The 26,157-nt window shown below is 38.9% G+C and overlaps 1 protein-coding gene and 1 long non-coding RNA gene across 8 annotated transcripts in view; one reads left to right on the forward strand and one right to left on the reverse strand.

The window, feature by feature from the left end:
• Nucleotides 1-7,396: 7,396 nt before the first annotated feature.
• LOC140647162 (uncharacterized) lies at nucleotides 7,397-14,628 on the reverse strand. The gene is made up of 3 exons (XR_012040682.1): nucleotides 14,307-14,628; nucleotides 7,971-8,005; nucleotides 7,397-7,550 (listed from the first exon to the last, which is right to left on the reverse strand). It is a non-coding gene; the product is annotated as an uncharacterized lncRNA (long non-coding RNA).
• A 64-nt stretch (nucleotides 14,629-14,692) lies between these two features.
• The window catches only part of ACBD5 (acyl-CoA binding domain containing 5), a 48,534-nt gene continuing 37,069 nt past the window's right edge, over nucleotides 14,693-26,157 (forward strand). For 5 of the 7 annotated variants that reach the window (XR_012041225.1, XM_072854511.1, XM_072854512.1 and 2 more), the window contains exons 1-5: nucleotides 14,693-14,765; nucleotides 15,008-15,190; nucleotides 16,530-16,650; nucleotides 18,167-18,239; nucleotides 22,008-22,119. Coding sequence is in view for 6 of the 7 variants with exons in the window: in XM_072854511.1 (XP_072710612.1) it covers nucleotides 15,115-15,190; nucleotides 16,530-16,650; nucleotides 18,167-18,239; nucleotides 22,008-22,119 (382 nt within the window). In the remaining variant the exon portion in view is untranslated. Of the gene's footprint in view, nucleotides 14,772-15,007; nucleotides 15,191-16,529; nucleotides 16,651-18,166; nucleotides 18,240-22,007; nucleotides 22,120-26,157 lie in introns of all 7 variants that reach the window. The other 2 variants (XM_072854509.1, XM_072854514.1) reach the window with 2 other exon arrangements.

Genomic DNA, 26,157 nt, shown 5'->3' on the forward strand with positions numbered 1-26,157 from the left:
ATATACAGAACTGAAGTGTCTCTGGTGTTCCTTGGAGCATCTCTAATATCCAGGTTTTTCTGTTCTCCATCAGTTCCCAGTCTCCCATGATCCCAGATAACAGGGAGTTGACTGTAATAATACCATCATCTAGTTTATATGCACCTCAAAATTGATTAGTCCACGCTCATGGCTATACCTAACTGCAATCTCTAGCCTAATTTATTTCCTATCTTCAGTACTAAGTTTCTGTACATTAATTGGATGAGTAAAAAGCAGTAAACATCTATGTTTCAGTTCTCAGTGTTTCAGAGCTAACATTTGATCTATCTCTATGGATTTTGAATTTTTTTATCAAGTGAAATTATGTATGTATGTCATTTTTATGCTAAATAAAAAGAAATCAAAGGCTCATCAAAATGTTCCTAGCATAATGCAAAGCCTTAAAAAATACATTATTGTGAAGATAATTTAATTGCACAATTGCAGTTTTTCATTGTATTTGAGGAAATGTGAGCATGGATAGGAATTACTTTTATATACTTTCTATTTAAAAGATTGGTGTTTTTCTAAGCCCCACAGTTTTTTTGATGCAGATTAAAAGCATTCATATTCTGTACTGATTAATTGGTATGCCTCTTTTGCATTTAAATATATACTTCATTGAATTGCAGCTTTCCATCAAAAAGCAGAAAAGAAAAAATAATTAAATGATAACATCATGCTACTACAGAAAGAGTGCTATTTTCCCAATAAAAATAAATATTTGACAGCAATTCTGCAGTTATAATATTTCTCAGCACAATATTTGGATGGCAAAATAAGGCACAGCATAATAGTATTTTTTTTCAGCAAGGAAAAACACACTACAGTTATTGGGTCTGTTCCAGCTCCCAGTGAAACTGTAAAGCTTCAACTGGAAGCAATATTGAGTCTATAGGGTTCAGCAGTATTTGAAAAGGAGTATCTTCAATAGGCATTGAAGGCAAAAGGAATGGGATTGGATGCACAGCAACCCTCAGATGCAGTTGTCTACTAGAAAATAATTTCCACGCTAAGATAACATTGACATCCTCCTTGGTATTGTCCCAGTCAGAGCCCAAACACAGACTGTGCAGAGAATGAGGGTAAAAAGTCATTACATATAGACTGAGGCTATTCTCTGTTGGGACCATTTAAAAATAAATCAGGCCATTTAGTGCAATCCAACAGAATTTAAAGGGTAAGCATTGGCTATTCAGAATAAATAGGGTTTTTCTTTCCTGTTACTTTTCATTACGTAACAGGAACAATCTCTTGTGCCTATGAGATTGATTACATGTCTCAAACTTAGTTTAGATATTAATCAATCTCAGCAGCCACTTATTGTTTCCTGTAGCATAATGCAGTAAAAATTGTCCTTTAATTACCACTAATGAAAGTTACCTGCAGTGAAAGTGAATATATGCCACTGGAAAATGACTTGGTTCAGAGGGCAGCAAAGGCAAATATGAACAATCTTTATGATGCACAGGCACAATTAGAAGTGAATATGTAAATTACCAATGGCAGCTTCCTGCTATGCTCAACTATTTGATGTCAACATTAGCTGTGAATGTTTCAATCTATTTGGACATAACCATAATAATCCCACAGTATTTTTCTGGCCAGTGTGTTTCCTAAAGGGTTGGGGACTTTTAAACACTGTCATGTAATAAATACGTACTTACTCAGTATTAAAAAAGTTTCTAACGTTCTTTAATATAATTCTGAGTGTGAAGTGGATTAATTATGCTTGCCATCACTTCTCTTTAAATGTCTGACCCTTCACTCTGTATCTGACACGTTTGTACTTCTCAAAATTTCTTCAGTGTATAAGGTGGAGCCTCTCTCGGTTTTTACATCAGTTGGAAGACGTCTCACAACTAGATATCTTTAATTACACACTCAGGAAAAAAAAAGATTTATTTAATACTGTTCTGACTGCAAAAGAGATCAAGATGCTGTTTTAGATGGAAGATAGTATAGATAGCTCACTGTACTGTATGTGAAGTTTGGAGTTAAGTTTCCCCTTGTAATGCTTTGCTTTCAGTTGCTTATACCTTTGTCAGTCTTAATTTAGCCTAGTAGCACATATTTCTATTTCAGACTTTATTTTTCCCCTTCAGGGAATTTGTGAGTTGGAAACAAGAAGAAATGCTTTCTACTGAATCCATTACAAATATGTCAGCCAAGAGGTTAAATCCCCAGCAGCTCTATATTTTGAATGAAGACTTTCAAATCTGAGAGAAGGTAGTTCCAGGGCTGTACCTCCTGCTCTTCCTGAGAAAACCTGACAAAATTTGGTTAATTCCTAAGTTTCTAAAAGCAATATATTTGCATACTCTCAGTAGAGTTTTAAGAGTTAAGATATATCCACTGAGGAATGGGGCTACGCTGATGATGTTTCACTGTGCACTGCAAGGGCCAAGGGATTTTGTCTGCATTTATTTTTTTTGAACACACAATATCACTGCAATGGATAATGGTATAGAAGGATTGTATCCCCTGGCACCTGGAATGTAACAGTATGATGAATTCTGGGACAAGAGATAGTGGAGGGGTTTGCAGGGGCTAGAAAGAAGGGGCAGGTACAGGTGTTGAAAGAGGAGGAGAAGAAGAATAGGTCAAGAGGAACTATGATGAGATGCAGGTTGTTCAGATATGTGGTGTAACAGGATGGGCTGATCATGGCAGAGAACAGGCGGGTCGAGGAAAGCACTAAAAAACTAGAGATACTTCCCACACAGGACATACACTTGGACTCAGGAACTTATTTTCTCTTGTTTTCCCACAATAGCGAAAAAATTCACAGAATTCTGTGGACTACAGTCTACAATCATTGCCAGTTACTCCTGCTATGTAAAGGACATTTGCTGTAGATCTGAAAAATCAAATCCTGATGTTGGTACTGATGTTGACCGCACACTGAACTCTTAGCAGGTTGAAACAATATATTGACCAGCTAATTACCTAGTGAGTGCCATCATCTTATGATCTCATAGACAATGTGATACTTGGCTGGGTATCATCACACAGGCTAATAAAGGGGGCAGGTCTTTTTTATCCTAGAAATTTGTTACAACAGGCTCTCTTTTGAAAACTCTTTTGGTTTCCAGTGGAAGAAAAAATGTTTTGTCAAAAAAAATTGGGCTGCATATCTTTGCTCAAATAGCTAATATACATAATTTTTAATTATTTTTATTGTGTGGCCTGAAAGGTTCCTTATCTCATTTCAGATAAAAGAATTCAGTATTCAAATGCTTTCTTTTTCTGCATTAGGAGAAGAGCAGCAAATCTGACATATGGTACCTCATTCAAAGATATTATGTCTTCATAACTGAAAAAGCCTCATTTCAGTTACCTCTTTAAGTGTTATTTACAATAGCCTCATGCTATAATAGTCTATCAGAACAATAACATTGCTATAAAGTGATTTTCCATTACAGTTCTGTGATGAATATAAACTACCTGTAACACAAGCCTATAACTTCAGTTATTCTGTTGCGCAGTTCAACTGAAAGCCACGTGGTGTTGGTTAAAGTAGCAGTGAGTCAGTCACAACCCTGCTACCTTCCAGCATGGTCACCACTGGCCATCACACACTAGTGTTAGGCTGGTAGCTACTAACCATCCCTTTGGCACATGGCAGACACCTGCATGTTCTGGATCAGCGTACACTTATTTTACCCCTTAAGCAATATTAGTAAGAATTAGCAAATGACTATGAGAATATTGTGTATATCAGTAGAAGATTTTAATAGGAAGGCCTAGCAGGTCATCCAGTCCCTCTCTTGAATATGGCAAAATTGTCCTCTGTACTTCACAGTCCAGCTTTTTATGCTCTCTCATTTTAAATGTCCCTACTGAAAAGGGCCTGGAGCTTCCAATACATCAGCTGTCAGACTGTTCCACAGTCCGCTATGGTACTGCACAACTTGTGCAATGCTAAGGGTGACATTGCCATATGACTTTTCACAGATTTGCATACAAATGTACTTTTCAAAGGTTTAGTGAAGCCACAGGGGAATATATTTATTTATAAGTGCCCAGGAATAAGGGTCACAGCAACAATCTAACAATTCATGTTTAATCCATTGCTAGGGCTTATTCACAAAATAGATTGTATAAATTATGCTGTCCAATGCGTAACCATTTTTGTGTGAAAATTTTTAATCAAATAAAAAGAAGTATTTTGTCCCAAAGTAGCTCACAAGCTACAAAAGATAAAATAAGCAAAAAGGCTTATTCATCGTGAAATAAGGGTTTTCCTATGCAGGGTAATACCAAAACAATTATATCAATTTCAAATTCATGCCCTAACGTATGTCAGAAATCTCACGATAGCAGGCTGGTTTTGTGTGTTTGCCCTCCCCAAAGCAGATCTCTCATACCATTTGTCTTCTGAATTTGTGTAGGAAAACTTCAAAATAATGAAAGAACATGTTTTGCCCTCAGTTGGCATGTATTTATTTATTAAAGTGATACACCAGTTGTTTTACATGATAGTGGCTAAAACTGCAAACTGTATTTGATGTAACTTATAATTCTTAATCTTCTCTGTTGGTTAGTAGGTTTGTTTTCACAAGAGGGTTTGTTTTCATATAAACCAGTAATCTGAAAGCTAAATTCAGGATACAAAGGCAATACATGTCTCTGATCCTAGCTGGAGGGTTGGTATGAATAGTATTTCTTCCTTCTTGCTATTCCTGACATTTAGAAATCTGTTTTGATATTTGATTATATTACGCAGTAATTAATCCAGGATAATTTAGCACACCTTCTCCTACCAATTAAAGTTATTTAGTTTTGCTCAACCATTTCTCAACATCATACCTGTAGAAAGGAAAGGACAGAATTCTGTTTACTATAAAACATATCGCCACGTCTATTATTCAGGGAGGGCCACATCACATTAATGAAATTATGTTACAGCGGGATGAAAGAATTGATCCTATCTACCTACCTAATCTAGGTGTTTAGGATGTACCTGGCTTCTGTGTGGGTGTGAATGAATGAGTGTGTCTACCTCATAAATACAAAAGCACCAATAAAACAAAAAGGTGCTCCAGCAGGACAGAAATACCTGTTACTGTATTGCCAAAGTGCTTCAGCTCAGCTGTGGGAGCCTGGTTCTTCACTGCAGGATGGCGTAACTAACCCCAGTGACAATACCAACTGTGCCATGACCATGGCGGTTTGCTAAAACATCTGCATCCATGCAAGAGGCTTGTGCTGGCACAGTTTTGTAGTGAAGGCTTGGCCATCCTCACACAGCCCCGCCAAGACAAATCTGTAGTGAGGACTTGGTCAGCACCTTTATACTGTTTCACTGAACCTGGCTTACTGTGGCTGAAATGAGTAGAGGAGCATTTATGAGAGCAGTTCCAGAGGCAGATCAGAGGGCAGCAATCAGCAGCTGTGGATGTGCAGATGGTCACCTCTTCAGCCATCTCGGAAGTAGCTGGCAGGGAATGCATGAATGCAGCTTGTGTTCATGCAAAGAGGTTTAAATATGTATTTACTTTATTAAAATGTAATTTAACTCTGTCAATTAAAAGGGGGTAAAACTTGAAAATTAGTAATTTGTGTCTATTTTGTTTTTAATTCCCAGCCTTTGACTAAAGGGGGAATTCAGTTTCGCTACAGAGTGAGTTGACACCCTTGTTCTAGCACCATTCTGCTCTTTTGAATAGTGCCTGATCTGTGAGCTAATCTGATAAATGAAGACATTTTGTGCACACATGGTATGCATTTTAAAAAGCTTCAGTGTGTTAACAAACTGCTCTGAATATAGTGGGCCCCACCAGGAAGCACATAATTTGAGGCGCATGAGAAGGAGATGCAGACTGGAGGAAGTAAAGATGGTCCATTTGGAATGACTGAGCAGGCACCACGGACCTGCTTTGTAGGGTGGGCATGAGCCTTCATTTACTTTTAATACAACTATTTTACATGTGTTTTCTCAAGTCATTCCTGACCCCTTTTCTATACTTTTTTTTCAATAACGTAAAATATCCAGATCCATTGATTTGGAGACTTATCCTGCTTCTTTGTACCCCCAAATTTCCCATTTCATGACATGTAAGACAACTTCATATTTTCAATATCTGAGGTAAAAAATGTAATCGTTTTATCATTTTTGTGCATATTTATTCTGTTATCATTGATTCCCTATACCAGTTATGCCACAGAGATTCTTTAATGAACTATACCACAATAATGTTTTAGTGATGCAGATGACAGCATCCAGCAAACATGAAACTCCTTCACAATGATTTAGAAAATATCCTACTGTGAATGCAAATCTGAGTCAAGAAATAAGGGTAACGGCAGCTGGCAGAAGAAAAACACAAGGCCAGAATTCCTGACAGCCAAGGGCTCCACCTTGTAAATGTACACAGGACTTAATTTTATGAAATTGCGAAATCAGTGGGATGCTCAGGATGTTGAGCTTGAACATATGCATAATCACAGACCTAGTGCAACTGCTATTTTGTCTTCAAAAGACACATATTTGGCCTGTGGTTACAGTGGTTTAGTCTCTGTATTGTGAATGTCTCTTGTTCCTTCCTTTGCCCCCCACCCAGTTTTGGATTTGTTTATGCAGAAGAAAGGGGGAGCTGTGGTGGGAGTGGGATCAGAAGGCTTGTGCTGCCACATGAGCCACAGCACAGCCCACCTAATCCAGGGAGGAACGGGCTCTCCAGTCTCTTCCTTTGATCTGTTTAAAACTAATACATTGCTTTTGCTGACAGCTCATAATGTATTAATCAATTTCATATATAACATCACTACTTTATATATTATGTATGTACAAATATAGGTGTATATAGTTGGTCGTTGCATTGTTTCCTCTATTATAAAGCAGAAATATGTTCATGTACTTTCTCCACAGATTTAAATATTTTAAAAAATTTTTGAAAAAGGAAGTCAGTAAATAGCATCCACAGTACATTTACCGTGACATAGAAATTTAGACTTTGGGATAGACAACTGTACTAATCAAAAGCTTTAGTTTTTAAGACTTTTTTTTTAGAACTACCATGCAAAAGAATGAGAAAGCACACTAAAAGTTATTAAGTGAAAAACGAGCAACAACCCCCTCCTACAAAGGTTAGAAACAGGATTGAGCTCCTTATAATGCATGATTTGCTAAGGCAGCTGACAGACATTTATCCCAAGGGTTAAAACAAGTCAAAGGTAATCTGCAGAGAAATGTGTAGCTCCTCTTTTTAAAAAAATCTTTAGAAATTCAGAGCCCCTTCCACCTGCAGGATTTTGAACAGACAGTGAAACAGTAAAATACCAGGAGAGTGAACAGAGTAACAAAGAGAGATCTTTAATCAGTGTTTAAAACACAATTATTTATTTACATTAAAAGGAAAATCAAGGGAGATCTAGTTATCTGCAGGTTCTAAATTTAGATCTTCTTAAATCAGCATGTACAGATTAATCACATCTAAGAGTTTTAAATGAGCCAGCAAAGAGCATTATGGACTGTTAATATTAATTCTCAGTCGGTTTTCAAACATTGGAGAAGTTCCAGAGCACTGAAAGAAAGCAAAAGTTGTGCCAATATTGATAAAAGATATATAGGTATTGTAGTCCTATCAACTTAATATTGATTCCAAGTATACAACAGAATGACTGATAGGAGTTTCCATTAAGAAAGAATTAAAGAAGGATAATTTAATTAATGCAAATCAATAGGAATTTATAGAGAAGTATACATATATTCAGGATAACTCAATATCCTTTTCTGTGAGAATACAAGTTTGATAGATAAATGTAACTGTGTTGTAGAAACGTATTTATACTTTTGTAAAATATCTGACTGCATAAAATTTTGATTCAGAAACTACAACAATAATTTAAAAACTAAATTATTATAATAGAAAATCATTATGGTGCATATTAAATGTAAAAAATGGCCAACAGTCTTCAAATGTGGTCATAAAGGGTGTACTGACCTTGACTCCTTGTTGTTTAACTTATTTTGAATAACCTACAAGAAAACAATAAAATCACTGCTGATAAAATTCACAGAGAGCACAGTGATTAGGAGAGTGACAAATAATTAAAAGAACAGGCTGACATGATAGAATGATCTGATAAGCTAGTTGCAAAACCAGCATAACTGAATACAGCCGAATACCATTCCATCACTCTGAACAAGAGCTTTAAGAGTACACACTTATAACGTGGGTCCTCAGCTACAAGTAGGGTATAAGGATCCTGTGCTTTGAGGCCTTCATCCACGTCTACATCCAAAAGGGTCAATGAATTCTGGACATAAGAATTAGAATATTGAGTTTGGAGAAGGCAATACCTCAGCCCTCTATTGCCTCCGATGTTAATACAAGTATTACTGCGGCATTGCACCTAGCAGTAGTATCTATGATTCAAGAAAGATGTTAAAATATTGGAAAGACATAAGAATGAAAGAATGAATTCACTGGCATGAAAGCATCAGTGAATTCAATTCTAAATAAAAGAAATCAAGGGGTTGCTTGATTTCTGTTTATAAGGATTCGTAGGATTGTTGGAGAACCCTTCAGGAGGATAATAGTGAGCTCTGTAATCTAGCAAACAAAGCTACAGGATTAAAAACTGATAATAAAAGCTAGGCAAACAAATAGAAGAAATAGAGCATATTTTGTTGTTCTGTTTCTTTTGTATGGCAAATTTGTAGTACTAACTTTTGATTTCAGGATGTTTTAAAGTGATCTATATGACACTGAAGACTTGGGCTCTTTAATGGGTACATCTTTGGTTAAAGACTTATAATACCTCCCGAAACTGCCTCTGCCCTCTATTAGGTTACTCAGTGTGACAAACAGACTCCAGTGTAACTGTTGTCACAGTGACGTGGCTGCCCAGCTCCCCACTTAGTTTAGGGCTGCATTTCTATCTTTATCTGCAGCAAAGTGACTTCACCTTTAAACACCTCTGTTTAGGTGCATACAAAGACTTCTGAGGATTCAATGATCATTTTTATTTCATACAGCTCAATTGTCTCTGTTTCTTGTGGTTTTTTTAGAAACAAACAATAATTTACTTAGAAAACTATTCAGCAGGTTCTTTGATTATTTTTTTCTACTTTTTGGGGAACAAGAACTGACAGCTGTCTTTCCTCATTAACCTTTCCAGCATTTACAGAAGCTTTGATATTAAGCTTCTGATGCTGAACATATGTTATAGTAACCAGAACATTTTAGTGCAAAGGAAAGTAAAAAACCACTTAAGACAGTTAATTTCCTAAGTTTTCATTTATCCCATTTATTCATCCAGTAACTTTCTGCTTAAGAATTCTCTGCCTAAGAATTAATTCTCTGTTTTAAATGGCAAAACCCAGGAGGTTCTGGTCTTGAGATGCTGTACGTTGCTGTAGTTCACCCGTTTTCCTCACCTCAGTGAAATGGACAGGCCTTATCACCCCAAAACCCTGAAGCAGAGATGACTCCTTTATTTCAGTCGAGCAGCAATGATCTAACAGTATAAACTGAAACGGTTCCTGAATGTCAGATTTCTTTCTCAATAAAGCTTCCCAGATAAACTTCCTTGGATAATGTCCAGTACCCAACCTGACCTGAATATGAGAGTGAAAAAGCCGTGGTTTATAGCTGGAAAAAGTGTCTAGCTGGCAATGACTTCTAATGAAATCTGATTTTTTACTAGGACTCATACAGCAACAGAGCTGGGTGCTTATGGGGTTTGTAATGAAGCGGTGGTCCTGTGCTGAGACATCCAATGAAACTCAGTCTTAAATCCTTCTGAAAGCTTGTTTGTTGGAGGACTCAATCCAGTAAATCACCCCTAATCTGTTAGATTAGGTTGTTGAAACCCATTCACCAAAACCACAGTGGTATATTTTCTGCCTGATTAAATATCCAAAATGATAGATGTGGGCCTGAAAACACTTGAGTTCAGTTATCTTTGCCAGTTATATTCCAGGTTTTGCACACTGGTAAATGTGTGTCATGAAAACATTGCCACAAAGTCATTTTTCAGATTCACTAGAAAGAATAATAACCTTCCTTTGCTAGAATTTTAAAAGAACATACATAAACTAAGGGTGTTTTGGCTTTTCCCTTCCAGATATTGAAAAAAAAAAAATCACAAGAGCTGTCTGGCTATAAATATGCCATTGCATAAGCACATTAATATGATACAGTCACAGTATTTTGTTTGCTATTCCCAAGAGGCAAATTACACAAGGATAGGCTTCTAAAACTTTAGCAGCAGTTGTTGCGAAGATAGGAAGCACAAATATCAAAACAGAAATAATATACCAGACATAGTTAGATTTTTCAGAGTCAAATTCTACTCATTAGCATTATGAAAATGTGTAGCACCATAAATATCCCCAAATCAACCAAGTAACTGCAAATTTATATCACTGTAAATGACAGCACAATTTGACCTCCAGATGCTGTATTTTTTACTGAAGGGAAAAGAATAAGTATTTGTTATGAGCTGTCTGCTGCTGTTGTTTATAATAAGACACAGTTTGTCATTGCTGCAAGATGAAACTACATACTTTTCAAAGCTCAGTTCATGGCTGTGTAAGGGAACAGGATTTTTTAAATGTTCTTTCTAGAATATGCGAAATCTGAACAATTCTGTTATAACTATCTGCTGGCTCTACAAGAATAACACCTTGAGGCAATAAGGAAAACTGAACTTTATTAAAAATTTCATAAAAGAAATGAATAGTAAGCTTGGAGAAGAAAAGAGGGGCTTAAGACACAATATGGCACTGCAAAGATATAAACCTGTAAAAGGTTTTGACTTCATAAGTACTGTATAGTTCAATGCAAAGTGAAATGCTGCTAAATGTCTTCAGAAGTATGATCATATTTTGTTCTTCAAAGAGCATTTTATGAAATGGATCTAAGCTTATACTTTTGGTACTGCATCTTCTTTTTTAAAATATGTGAGAAGTGGGGATGCATGGGAGGAAACAAAAATGCAGCTCAAAATATTGGTTACTGAAAGACCTGAGATATCTGAACTGAATAGCTCAAAAGAGATTTGAAATGGGATATATTACCTTTAATGCCTCTGACAATATGGAGCCTAATCCTTAGGCAAAGCAGCTGCATTAATAATGGTTAAAAATAATTCCCATTTAAATAAAATATTTAATCCCCAACTGTGAAATGAATCAGTATTTCTAGTCAAGTTATTAAGTAGTGTATCTGAACCTCACAAGGAAACTTCCATCCCCAAAAGCGTTCTTGCTTGTGTCAAACTAGTCCTTTGCCCAAAGGGCTTTTTGTGAAGAACAGGGATTGGCCTACATAGGGGGACAAACTTCAACTGCTGTTTTTGCCATATTCATGGAAGGCAAATAGTTCTCTTTCTCCAGAGCTGTTGATTTGGACACAAATATCCTTCATTATTTCATTAAAAAATCCTGTGAGTAAAAGTAATTTGATACATTAGCCTCTCTACTGTAAACAATGTAGAAAACTACTCCTTATGAAAAGCTCTACCCTTCTTAGACAACATATTTCCATTCTTCATCAGCATGTAGATTTGACTTAGAAATTGTAATGCTAATTTAGTTCTTCATAATTATGACTATTAGGTTTTAAATAATTCATTCTCTCTCCTCACTGGATTACATACTTCAAAAAGTAAGCTTTGCTAAAATTACATGCTCTTCGATCTGGTAGGTTACAGAACTTGCTCATAATGCGTATGAGACTATGGTCTACTTTCTTAAGAACCATTAAAAATATTTCTGTAAAATACACTGCTATGATTCAGACCCTTGAGGGAGCAATAGGCATAATTGGTTTCAGTTTCTGCTTTTCACTTGCATAATTTAATTGACTCCTTTGTCCCTCAAGTAAAATGAAGGTGCTCTTCAAGCTGGACTGGGGTGTAGCTTGCCACTGGAAACAACTGCTAGAAAACTAAGGCAGACCTGGGATACAAATGAGAACAACATGAAGGGACAGTAGCAGCTTACACACAGCACAAAATAAGGATTGTAAGGTAGCTCAACACATCAGACTTTGATAGATATCCTGTGCCATAACACCACTGGACCCGATAACCATCCCTAATCCATTTGTGAAGCATAGGTCCAAGGTTACACTCAGGATCACGCTTGTCTCCCTTTTCTCCAGACATCCCCTAAGCGTACTCCTTCAGGGACTACAACAGTACGCTTCCTGACAAGATTTTATGTGTCTCAAAATTGCCAGGAGTGCCTCATATTAGCAATTCACAGGCTCTCCATAAGTAGTTTGTGAAACACCAAGTGAAGAGAAGTGTGAGGACAGCAAAGCATTCAGACATGTTAAGTGTCACACATTGTGCTCACTGCCAAATCACGCTGGTAGCAGAGTACCATGGCATCTCCTCTCTTGCACCTCAACTGATGGGCATCACTGGTCAGTCTTTCTATCACAGTTCCCAATGTTTAGCTTCTCATAGATTGGATCAAAAAAAAGAATAAGAGCTGGTCATACTTATGATTGCTTTGGAGACTGCTCTTGTGGAGCAATAGAAACACAGCCCAGTTCAACACACAGATTATAATTAGATTTTACAAGCATGTGGTCATTCCCAATAGGTACTCAGCAGACGACAGAGAAACGTCATATAATTTTGTTCCCTAAAGAATGGAGTCTAGATCCTCAGCTTAAGATAAAGCTGCAGATCCATTCCTGGATGTCTGTAACAGATGAGAGGGTCTCCTTTATTACCTGTACTCCACATGTGATTATTGTTAACCCTACATGGAAGTGACTGCAATGAGAATGCAAAATGTATACACAGGGACAGCTAATAGCAATGGTAATTGGTATTATATATGAGCATTTAAATTAACTAGTAATTTGTGATATGTTCTCACAGGCTCACCAGTGCTCAAAATTTGCCTCTCATTTACTATTTCATCCTTGTCTCAGAGCATGATGGTACTGATTATTTTGGGTTACTTCAAGTGCCTCATTCTGGATCTGCAGATCTCACACTCTCACACATCTTCAGTGCAAAGAGGGCAGCTTCTGTTTCTGCGCACAGCCATTAAATAGGTTGTCATTTGCATCTCTTTTAAAGCCTACTTCCAGTGAAAGTCTGGGAACATTCATTATAAAAATGCAGACTGCATTTCTCTTCAATCAATTAAAATGGCAAATGTCATTATAGATTTTCTCAGGTAAATAGAATTTACACATCAGCTGGCCTCACAAGAGGCCCTTAATTTTTCTATTACTTCTTTGCAATTAACTCCTTGCATGCTCAAAGAATCCATATTTATAGAGAGACCCACTTATCTTCAAACAAACACTTCCCTTTGATCTGAGCTTCTGTCATTCCTACCTTCATGGATAAAAAAGATGATAGATCTTAGTACGTAGCTCACAAGAGCTTTAGAAATCTAGCACTTGAAAAATTCAGAGAAATTAATCTGTAACATTCATGTGAGTGGAGCAGTGGTGTTTGTACCATGGGTTTATTGTTTGCCCAGTGCGAGGAATCCTATTTGAACACCTCTGGAAGTGTCAGCTTCTCTCCAGCAAAGCTCTCCCCTGGCCAGCTGGCTGCTGACCTTGTGGAACGTACTAGCTCAGCAGAGCAGGGGCTGATCTGCTCTAATTCCCTCTCTCTGGAGCTTTTCTTTCCCACCAGAGGGCATATACTGTGAGCAGAAAACTGCCTTCAGAGGAATTTAAAATACATATTGTGTACCAGATAAATGAACTGACTCGAATGCCAAGATTTTGTACTCGATTCTATTCAAAGGGGCTATTAATTCATCCTGTTGCTCAGTGGGTAAATTATTCCACTTGCTACAAAAGCAGTTGGTTTAGCATACTTTTGTTTGACTTTGTGGAGTGCTGGATGCGCAGCGCTTTTGAATAAGGCCATTCATTTATTTAGCTACTGAGCTAGCTGGTGGTACTGTAGTGGTATTCACCCTCGTCTCCGAATACCATGGAAATAGTTAATCCCTGGGTTCTAGGCTTTTAAAATCTCATGCCTAAAATTTTAATGTAAATAGAAGTCATTAAAGCTATTACAAAAATATGTGGCTACAGTGGTAATTGAGGTGAATTATGTGGAACTAGGTGTGGGTAGGAGGATGGCTGTGAGGAGGGGAGGAAGCAGCAAAGCAGACTGCCGGGGTGGTGGGGGACCTCCTGAGGATAACCGAGGTCCATAAAATGGGTGAAATATGGCATGTTTTGAAATGTTCATTATCATGTAATTGTAGCTATACAAGCAGGGAAGAGAAAGGGTAGGAAGAGGAAGGAAGCAGGAAAAAAGAAACAAAGAAAAAAAACCTTGAAAAAAATAAAGAAGATAACCGTTTCCTCAGTCCACACGGGAGACACTACTCGGGATCAGCACTTCAACGGCTTCTCGGGCCCCAGGATTGAACCCACCATCACCCAGGGCAGCTCTGGGAAGCCCGGGCGGACAGGCTGGCCCATGGGCTTCTCCTCGGCCTCAGCCTGGCTGCCGGGGCCAGCCGGCCGCTACCGCGCAGCCCTCGCCCTTCGCCTCGAGGGGCTGCCGGAGAGGCAGCAGCCTGCGATGGCGGCGGGAGGAAGAGAAGGAGCTGAGGTAGACGGCCGGCGCGGACACCCGTGTGGGGCCCGGCCGTTCCGCGGGGCGGCCGAGGGGCGCGGCAGGCGGACTAGGTTTCCCGGCGTGCCCCTGGCGGCCTCGGGGCGGTGCGAGGGGAGGGGAAGGGCGCCGCTGTGGGAGACATAACATGGGCGCCTGAGGCCGGGCTGAAGGTAGGGGTGAGTTGTTGGCTGGACTGGGGGGTGTTGCGGGCCGTGCTCGGCCTGCGGGGCGAGGCTGGTCCGAGGTGCTGGGCGGATTGTGCCCAGCCCTGCCGGAGAGGGAGGGCTGGGGATCGGGGCGGGGGCCGGGCGCGGCAGGGGCCGGGGCCGGGGCCAGGCACCCCACCCCGCCCCGCTGCGGCCGGGGGGTGGCTGCGTACGGCCCGGCGCCTCTCAGCCCCTCTCCCGTGCAGTCGGCTGCGGGCGCCGCGACGAGGGAGGCTGAGCTGAGCCCGCCCCGCCGGACGCGGCCCGGCGGCCGAGCAGGAGGCGGCGGGCGGTGAGGGGACGGGACGGGGACATGGCGGAGACCGGCTCCGTGCACGCCAGCAGGTTCGAGGCGGCCGTGAAGGTGATCCAGAGCCTCCCCAAAAATGGTAAGTGGAGCCCCAGGGGCGGCGGGGGGGAAGTCCGGTGGCATCGGCGCGGGCCTGGCCGCCCGGCTGGCACCTGCGAGGTGCGCAGGGCCCGGAGGGCGGGGGGAGGCGAGGCCCGTCTCCTGCTGGCGGCCGCTTCCTCCGGGGCAAGCGGTCCCCGGGCAGGGACGCCGGCGCGGCCCGTCGGGTGGCTCAGGCCAGGGTAGTAGGGCCGCCCTCCCTCAGCCGCGCCGGGCCGGGCTCCCGTCAGCAGGCGGCGGCTGGAGAACCTCTTGGAAAGCTCGGTCTTAGTGCTGCTGTCCGCCTCTCCTGAAGAAACGCCGGTTCGGGGGCTTCCGAGCCCACGACAGAAGTTCCTCAGTCAGGCGCCTGGAGGAGGGGGCCTGTCAGCTCCCGCGGTGCGGGCAACGCCGGGGCAGGGCCTCTGCCTCCCTGAAATCCTAAAGTTGGTTTGACAGCTTCGGAGCTGTTATCACGAGTTCCCTCTGCTGAAAGAGTTAACAGAATGGAAAAGCAAAAAAATCAGAATGTATCTTTTTGATAAGAGTAATAAAAAAAAAAAAGTTGGTTATTACATACAACATTAATTCTGGTGTAAGTAAAACTGGTTTTTTTGAGGTCCTAAGGTAAAGGTCACTGTATACTTCTCCTAATGACTAGAATTGAACCTCAAAGTATTTGATTTAATGGATTGGTTATGAATCTTCCCTGCCAGCTGTTACAGTTTTGTATTTACATTTCCTATCTCTACAAAAGTGTGTTCCACAAAGGAAGAAGAAAAAACAAGAACAGGAGAAACAGTGAAATGTATTGAAAGTGCTGCCAAATACCCAAAATAAACAAAAACACTGCAGAAGGCTGTGTTTTGGGTTTGTTGTGTTTGGGGTTTTTTGTTTGTGGGGTTTTTTTGTTTTTGTTTTTTTTTTTTTTTAGTTCTGGAGTCTTTCAATAAGTTACTGTTTGTAACAGTAAAGTGCCTTGCAAGATACTTTGTTTACTGGGAGCTAAACCTGTCCCTTTAAACTGAGTGAAAGGACACTTGCTTTATGTTACTTATTACTCTTTTTTTAATTCTAATTGTGGAGTCTGACCTTAGGAGTAGTAGAGGTTATAGTCCCTTAGACTTAATCTGAAACTTGCTGTTTGTAAAGTAAATATTGTCAGTCGTGGTGGTTCATGGTAGATGAAGTAAAGATGTTCTCTGTTGACTTAAACTGTACTGCTGTCAATCAGGCGGTAACAAACTGCAGGCTATTTTCACACAGAAATACTAAACTTGTAAAATACTCATTAATATTCTTGATTACAACTTAATTGTATTTTAAAATGCTTTTACTAGGTTCATTCCAGCCAACAAATGAAATGATGCTCAAGTTCTATAGCTTTTATAAGCAAGCAACCCAAGGACCCTGTAATATTCCACGACCTGGATTTTGGGATCCGATTGGTAGATATAAATGGTAACTTTTCATGAGTTTTTGTTTTGGTTTGTTTTTTTTTATGCTTGGAGTGGAGATGTTTAGCAGAGTGGCACTTGGAGACAGAGTTTAATGAGTTTATTTCTCTCTTAAAAAAAGGACATTCACAACCTTTGATGCTTGAATTCATTTTCTGTCTTGTGTTCCAACTTTCTAGCTCAGATAATTTATAACTTCTCAGAGTTGCAGGTGAAAACATTCCCTCGGGTTCTGCAGGTGGGCGGGTTTTTCTTGGGCAAGCACCATCATGTTACCTCTGCAGTGTTTATCCCATGTTGTCGAATGAAATTGTAGGTGCTCTGCAGAATGAGTGAGGTAGATGAGTGTCTGGAATTCTTCCTTCTTAAATTTTCATGTATGATGTGAGCCTGAAGTAAATAAGTGCTCAATGACAGCCATTGATACAGCTTCAAGCTCTTGGGGAGAGGTCTGGTTTATGTGTCTTTCTGGTTTGTCTGCTCAGTGGCAGGGCTTCCCACTGTCTGTATTTTCTTTGTGCTGGGAAGACTTCTGATTTGCCAAATTGCTAAGATCTATTTGAAAAGCCATGTGAACACTTTGCTTATTATATTTTAATAAGCAAAGGACAGGTATTATTGCTGGTATTTATATGGTGGTCTTGGGATCTGTGAAATTATTCCTTTCACTTTTTTTTTTTTCTCTCCTTCCTTCCTTCTTCCCAAGTCAGGGTGAAGGGGGTATCTTTGCAGAGGACTAGGGCAGTAAGCTTCCACCCACCTGGTTGGTTGTAGCTGAAATGTGAGCCACCAGCCTTGGGGTTTTGCTGTAAGGGGGGCAAATACTCTGGCAAGGGGAAGGGACAGTGTCAAATCAAGTGCAAGACTGAGTAAAGAAATATTTTATTCCAGTCTGTGTTCTGACAGATTCCTTCTGCAATACTGATAAATTTGACTGGGGTTTTCTGTCTTGCAGAGTTGGAGAGGGGGAGATTTTTTTAGATCATAAGTAGATACTTGTGGTAACTGGGGGCAATGATTAAACTATTTGCCTACTAGACTGATTTGTCTTTCCCCAGTTGCTAAACTCGAAAAGGACAGATTTTTCTTGTAGCCTGTTCTAACATGCTGACAACTGTTTGTAAGTGCTGGCTGAAGTGCCTGTGCCTGCTGGTTTTTTGCAGCAGAGGGTCTTAAAAAAAAAATAAAAAATCAACCTAATCAAACGGGAAATGTATGTGTGTCATATCTGGGCTTGCTAACAACTGACTGGGTACAAGTTTATAGCTGGTCAGTGGGGAACTCTTCAGTCCCCAGGCTGTTCAGTTTGTTGCTTCTCTGTTGATGTACTACTATGGGATTATCCTAGCAAATTATATATTTGGACTTCAAAAAAAACCCAACAACCTTGCGAATTGTTGTTGCATGTTATTTGTATCAGAGAAACTTTGGGCGTTACGTAACTGACCTACTTAAGGCCAGGCTGAAAAAATCCAGTAGGCTCTGAAGATACTGAAGATGTATGCGACTTTCTTTCCTAGGGATGCTTGGAGTGCCTTGGGAGACATGTCCAAAGAAGAAGCCATGATAGCCTATGTTGAAGAAATGAAAAAGGTAAGTCTACTAATGAGGAAGGGATCTTCTAGAACAAATGTTCCAGAAATAAATTAGGGAACATGAAGAGGTTTTTGCTGACTACTACTGTCAAAGCTCTAAATGAGTTATTCTCTATGTGAACTGTTACATTTCAGTACTATGCTGTTTGGCCCATGGGGAGAAGAAAATGATGTAGTTCCTTCCAAAGCTATAGAATTTAGGTTGTTTTCAAAGAAACATGAGGGTCCTAGCTGATATGAAGCTTAAATGACAGAGCTAAAGAAAATGAAGTATTGAAATCATGGTAAAGGGGGCAGTGGGGAAAACAGTGGAACTTAAAGTATAACAAAAGAAAAGCTGATTTACTGCAGACTACCTAAATTCTCAGAGTTGAGAGAGGTAAGTGATCCTTATCTTGGAAAGGAAAAAAACAGCCCTCCAGAAGGACTTCAGGAGCAAGAGTCTCACGCTCATGACTAGAGACATGAGTATAATCAAATATGTAAACTTAATCATCTTTGATTTTTCAAGAAGAACTCAGCAACCTGAATTTTCTGTACTTGTCATGAAAATATTTCTTGTATATTATAGTTGCAGTCAAACAGTTAGAATTGAGTAATTTGGTCTGTCTCTTTTGGAATAGGTGTGTAACTTGTAAACAGTCATAGTTGCTATATTAAGCAGGAATTGCAGCATTAACTAAAGTAAATATTCAGAATTAAAGTTTCTTATCTTTTATTAACTAACCCTTTTCACTGCAGTCTTTTCACTGAAGCTCTTCTAGGTGGCCTTTCCAGTTTAAAGATTATTTACTGTCAATCTGGATAAAAGTATAATTGTAATCTATTATTATAATGAGGTTAGCATCAAGGAAAGAAAATGTAAGTTCTAATCTGAATACGCTTGCTTTTCTCCTAGGCCACTACCTTGACATTGAACTCTTAACATGTTTAATGATTGATACAACAAAAACTTTTGCTGGCTACTGTTCTTTTTCCTATCTGTAATTTTGGTAATTTAGTTCCTGCTGATATTACTGTCGGTGCTTTAAAATGAAAAATAAACAACTCCAGAAAACACAGAAGGCCAAATATTACTCATTTGGTCAAAAATCCCACTAAATTTTAATAATTCCTTTTGAATGCATGCCACAAGATTAAGTGCTTAATTTCAAATCTTGGATTCAAAATGTGTTAATACTTCAGTACAGTACCTAATTTTTTTAATGCAGTAATTGGTTTGGTCGGGACACTAAAACGAAGTGGAACTGCAATGTTTGTTCTAAAAAAATCCTAGTAAACCTCCTGTGAGGAAGTCTACTTACTTGATCATAATGAAGCACAAATATTCTGCCTCTGTACACGTTACATGTAGGGATTGGAGAACAAATGACTTCTTGCGTTGCTCAGCTTTGCAACAGGGGAATCTGTTTACCCTGCTTTGGTGCTGTTTCAGCTCTCACATTTGAAATACTAGCTTCAGCTTTTCCAACCCAATTGATTCTACTTGAAATGTCAATGGAAGTGCATTTCAAATGGATCCACTGGGTTGTTCTATCAGCACATACTGCACTAATCCTTGTGGTGCTACTGTGGGCATTCTGCTGCTGCTGCATAGGTATCCATGTCTAAGGGGGCTAAAAACCACTTGTATACTGATATCACAGGACTGTGTTTAAGGGTGTATAAGATTGCCGTATTCCCCCTCCCCCCACCCCTGGGGCATGTCCCTAGCATTTGTACATTGTGTTTGGGCTATACATGCATCAGGTGACCCTGTCACAAGATACTTCTATTGTAAACTTGTTTGGTGTGTTTTTTCCCTTCATGTGGTAGCCTTGAAAATCGCAGCTGTTGAAGAATGTGTCTGGGTGAGGTTTTGAGGTGCTGGTGAGAGATGACCAAACATGTCTTAGTCTTAGCTAAGATGAATCTGAGCTCAGGAGCATTTTGTTTAAGGTTAATTTATCTTCCAAGTAGCATTTCTGAAATTTTGTATTGCAATACTGTTTAAACTAATTTATTTACATTTCAGATATATTGTTTTGTTATATATTAGAAATTAGTGATATCTTAGCATAAAGAAGTGTTAACACTATATGGTGTTTCTAATTTAAAACAAGAGTCTTCATATATAAATTGTCTGACATCCAAAGAAAACAGTAATTCAGGATACATAATAACTTATTTTGCACTTTCAAATTTTAAGATTGCATATTATGCCTAGTGGCTATATAAGTAAGCAATTGATTTTGTTTGTGGAAGTATTTGCTCTTTTCTTCCTCACCTAAAAGTTAGTAGTTACATTACTCTTACTTTAACAGAAACTGTGTGGTAAGATTCTAAGAATTGCTCCAAGTTGTAGAGAGTATATTGAGGTCTGTTAAGAACAGATGAAGAGCAGTTATGTGCAGACATCATAAAAATGCACACATGAAACAGTTTACAGTGCAGATTATAGAAGTAAATACATGCAAATACAAGTGTTATTCTAGAAAAGGTTTCTTGTTTCTCTCAATGCTATTGAAGTTAAAAAAAAAATCACAAAATTCTCCTGTCTCTGGTTCATATCCAGCTCTTTATCTGAGCACTGAGCATTTCTCTCTAACAAATATGGAATAAATTATATATATTGAACAGATCACAGAAGTGGCAATGAAACTGCAATTTGATAGGATCGTTGTCTCTTGGTATCCTTGATTGGCTTGCAAGTATTGACTTGTTGCCTGCTAGCCTGCCTGGAGCTCCTGCTTTGTGAAGCAATGCTGTACCTTTTGCTTCTACTGCTTAGTGACGTGCTTGGTGCTTTTGTGCAGCATGTTCTTTGGCCACTTGTACCTCTATCTGTTGCTTTCTTGGTGCTCTTCTGGAGGAGGAGGTGTACTGTAGCTGTTAGTTTGCTTCTACCTGAATCTTTTCCTATAGCTATTGCCTCTTTTAAAAAATAATAATAAAAAAATAGAGGATGAAAGAGGAACAAAGCTATCGGCAAAAAGCTTGGTTGAAAGGACTTAAACTAGAATGGGACAATAATATCATATGCTTTTAAAATAATATTCAATTATTGAATCTTTTCTGTTTATTTTAGATTTAAGATTTTGCATTCCTATCAGATGATCAAAGGTATTGGTTTTGTAACTTAAAATGAAGAAATTTTTATCAAAGGAAGAGCTCCAAATGACTTTAGGAGCAGAACTTGGTTCTAGTTTGCTCTTCTTCTAAGTATATCTTTGTATTGTCCCAGTTTTGCTGTATTCTGTCCATTTTGTTTCTTGGGTTTAGATGGACCCAGTAGTGCACTTTTGATCTGCTTCTTACATTCCATTGACAAATACTAGGAATCCTCTAAGAAAAAACACCTTTCAGTTTCATTTTCTCTGTGGGAAGACTTGTCTATAAAATAAATTGCATCAGATAACAGCAGCCATCAGCCTGTTGAACTTTGAGTTGGTTTAGTTTAAAATTGCTGAAATAATGGATTCCAAGGTCTACTAATACTGTGCTGAGGCTGTCCTTTAGTGTTGGCAAATGCATTAGCTCTCCCATCTTCTCTTCACCTAAAAAAAGTTGTTATTACAGCTAGTTAAGATTCTTGTTCGGTAAATTAGTTTTATGTTGTTTTCTTTTAATTAAAAAAAGGCAAAAAAAAAAATCAGAATAACGTGTTAAGTGACTTAGTGAAATGTTACTGGGTTTTACAATGACCAGCAGTTTCTAAAATCAGTTGAAATGAATGAATCATTGAAATGCTGTTTGATAAGATGCTTCATATTTTGGACTTGTGCAGATTCTTGAGAGTATGCCAATGACGGACAAAGTTGAAGAATTACTACAAGTAATAGGCCCGTTCTATGAAATAGTAGAAGATAAAAAGAACAGAGGATCTGACCTAACCTCAGGTTTGGACAAATAACTTCCTTTATACTACTAATAATCACAATTCCAGATTTTTGGGGGCTTGTTTTCTGTAAATTATTTTAAAGCTAAATGTTGCATCTTTCTGTTCGTTCTCTTTACCATATGGCAGTTCGAATGGAGAAAGTCACTAAGTATTTGGAAGGTAGGAATAATAAATTATGTGTAAGTCCATCTTTTCCATTGTTTTGGTGCTGTAGTAAGTTCCTGCTAACACTTGTGACTTCTCGGCTTTCCACCTCATTAGACTGGATTTTTTTATTTTGCTTTTGGGGTGCAAAACAAAGTTAGACCCAGGAAGCTGCATGTTTAGTCCTTGTCTACGGGCTTTTTGAGCTGCTGAAGGAAGCCTCTTCCTGAAAAAGGGAGAGTATTTAAAACAAACAACTCCACCCAACTAAATCTAGTTTCTGCCTTTCCATTAATACATGGAACAACTAATGTATACTGCTACATCCTGATGTAGTTGTGGATTATCAAACTGCATGCAGAGCTGGTAATCCAGCTCTGTCATCTGATCTAAAATAAAAAAAAATCTACAATCAAAACCCATGCTTTTTTAATCATGGTTTCTGTAATACGTACAAAATATAAGATGCGTTTGTGAAACTTTCAAGTTAAGTTTCCTGAGGCTCAAGTTCATGAAGTTCACTCTGACAAGTGGCAAACCTAGTGGTGTCATAGCTGCATAAAAATCAGTGTGGTGATTTTTATTTAGCAATACCATTGTGAGAATGTTTTGATAATAACAGTTATTATGTTACAGGTAATGTGTTCATAAGGTTGTAATACAAGGCTTACAGTTGTTTAAATCTGGCTTAAAATTACAGTTACAAATTGAAATGCATGTTAGGGCAAAACTTGAAACAGCCTTTAAAAAACAAACCATTGCACAAATTAATTGGTTTAGTGTGTTTAAGAAGTAGGAGTCAGCTGGTTAAGTTGCCTTTTGTATGTGGCTTTTTTCCCCCTACCTTAAAGGAACATAGTTTTGATTTTGGTTTTAGTATCACGTTTCAGAGAAACAGAAATAGTTTTTCATTTGTTTTTGAGGAAAGGTAATGGTAGAAGTTTTTAAATGACCATTTTGAAAGCTGTGTGACTTTTTTCTCAACTAAAATTGTGTATGCTTCATGTCCGGGATTTAATGAGCTCGCCTGACAGCTGGATTGACAGGCAAGATTGTAAGAGTATCAGTAGATTCAGGTCAGTGATCTGTGTAATAAGGATTTACTTGGACTTGGTGTCTATGGTGCAGTGCCAAAAGCCACTTCTTAAAGAAGTGACTTATCTAGGCAAATAGAGAATCATGGAAGTTAAACCATACCTGTTTCAATAACAAATCTAGCATACTTGATTTTTAAAGAGGCAGCTTAAACATAAGGCAGTGTCAGTAAAACAGAATAGGAAATTTCAGCTTTATCTTGTTCTGTCAGTGTTGCAATAAATCTGGTGATATGTCGTCATTCATACAGTTTAAAGCTGCAACATGTAATTATGCCACAACGAATTACGACAGAATTTTCACAAAGTCCGTTGTATGTTATAACCTTATGATTGCATTTAAGACTTTGAAACCCTTTCGTCAGTGCTCTTACCACTTGCCCAATTAAAAGTGAAGCTGGAAATAATAATTACTGTTTACAGTACAGGTCTCAAAATATTTCACGGAAGTATGGAAGCATGAGTACCTAAAGTCTTCCAGGTACATGCTAAAGAATAGAACCAGTCTGCCCGAGCCTGTGTTTGAGATAGTGTAGACACTGGTGACTGTACTGTTGAAAATGACACATGGTTATGTTTTGATTGTGTTAGTTCCTCCAGTCCTGTTTCTTCCCCTGCCCCCAACCCACTATTCTCTGTAGCTTCTGTTGTGGAAGGTGTTTTTTCATGGGCAGGCAATTGGTATGTTCTGGAAACTGGGGCCTTTCTCTTGAGCCTCTTACTTCATACTGTACTCCCCCCATCTTCTGGCCCATTCTGTTTTGAGTTTTCCTTCCATTCTTCTTCCATCAGATTTTAATCTGTATGAAGATAACTATCTAATTGTTTAAGAATTGCATGCTACTTCCTCAAAATCAACAGCATTCTTGAATTAGTCAAAGAGATTGTCTGGAAGTTTAGTGTACATCAGCTGTAGCTGATGATCGTCTCTAGCAGATTGGCCTCAACAGAAAAGTGTAGCCTTTTAAAACTGAATTTCCACTCCTTGTGGTTTCATTGAAAATGTTAAATACAAACTGTTGAAATACTGTCTTCCTGAATGAATACAGCTTGTGGCTCTCCTTAGTGAAGAACACTGAAGCCTGACGTGCCAGCATTAAAATGACTTGTAACATCTACTAGACAACTAGGACAAACTTGCCAGATCCATGGGTCACAAATGTCTGACTTGGATGCATTGATAAAGAAAGGAAAATAGAGAATTCCCTCCAATAGGCTGAGCAAATCTGAGGGGTATTTCAGAAGCATTTAACCTGGGTAGTGTTTTGAAAGCTCATCCTGCAGCTGTGTAAGAAGCTTAGGTTCTCTGGAAAGTTCAGTCAGTAGTCCCTTTCTGACAGGTATGAATAATTTCTTTACAGAGAAAATTATTCACAAGTTATTTTCAGGTACATAAAATGCTAGACATCAAAGAAGAAAGTGGGCTCTTAGCCATCATAGTGCTACAGAAGAGAATAGGTAACTGTTGCAGTATTACAGAAGGACCCTTTTGTTTGCAGCTGCTGGAAGAGTAGAGGGAGGACTATCAGGTAAGGTGGGGAGGTGCTTTAGAAGAGCAACCTTTTAACTTTTTGCACTTGCTAATAAATGCACAAGAAATCTGATGCCTAAGCCAATGCTAAAAAGACAAAGAAGCTTCAAAATACCATTGCTCGGTGAATTTGCAGTTTTCAGAATGGGCATTCAAGCTTTCTTGTTATGTTATACCTGAAGAAGCCAAAGGTGGGCTAGAATTGGTGCCCTAGTGATCTGATACTGGGTGAAAAATATCAAGAGTTTCAGAATCAACTCATCCTTCTGAATGTTTCCTTGAGAACGTTTGTGGATGATTTTTTTTTTTTTCTGAATGTGAGTAAATCCAAAGGGGGGCAAGAAAATCCCTACTTAACTTAGTGCAGGCCTGTCATCTCAACAACTAAGCAAAGTATCAAAATTGTTCACACGTTCTTCAGTAGAATTTTCCTGTGTACTCTTTCTGCCTTGTCACAAGGCATTTAATCTGTTTTAAAATCCTACTAAAAGATGACCTTTCACCTTTATGCTGAGTAGTAGTACTCTTTGTAAGCCTTTGTGAAGACTAAATGTTGCCTCCAGTAATGACAAGTTAGGCACTGCAGAGGCTGTGGAAAGTTTCAGCATTATACTACTCCTAAACTTTGTCATCCTAATGAGTGTTTCTCTCCTGAAAACTTTGCTCCTAGCTGTATCGCAATTGCACTAGATGAAGCCCTATTAAATAAGCAAGGTGACTCGTATTGCTGCACATGTTGGCTTTGGGCAGTGCTGATTGTAGTGTAGCATGTTTGTGCTAGGAGCCCATACAGGGCACTGCTTCAGTAGCAGCTTATGTGAATGGCAGAAGTTGGCCTGGCTCACAGGCAGATATGGCTATTTAACAATTTGCTCAGTGTCTTCCTGCATTGGGTATGGGAGCTAGGTTTACAAGACAATACTCACTGATGTCTGTGTGCTTTTAGAACAAGCAAATACATGTAAACACTTATATTTCAAAGGCAGTAGTTAGTACAGGACATAAGTAAACTTGGAGGGGAGGATTGCACTTTTTTCAAGTGAGTCTGTTCTTAATTATTACTTTTCAGGTAGAAACACTCTTACTCTTAAAATGCAATATATTTTTCAACTGTGCTTCTGTAGATTGCATATGATTATTTTCTCTTTTCAAATAGTTTTATTTTCTCAAAGAGCTTCTCATGTTATTTTCAACATCTTTGCTTTGTAATGGTGCATTTAGTGGCATGCTCTTCCTGCTTGTGTGTGGGCCTCTTCTGTGAAACAGC

This window comes from Ciconia boyciana, chromosome 2 (genome assembly GCF_034638445.1).
Source record: "Ciconia boyciana chromosome 2, ASM3463844v1, whole genome shotgun sequence".
Taxonomy (NCBI): domain Eukaryota; kingdom Metazoa; phylum Chordata; class Aves; order Ciconiiformes; family Ciconiidae; genus Ciconia; species Ciconia boyciana.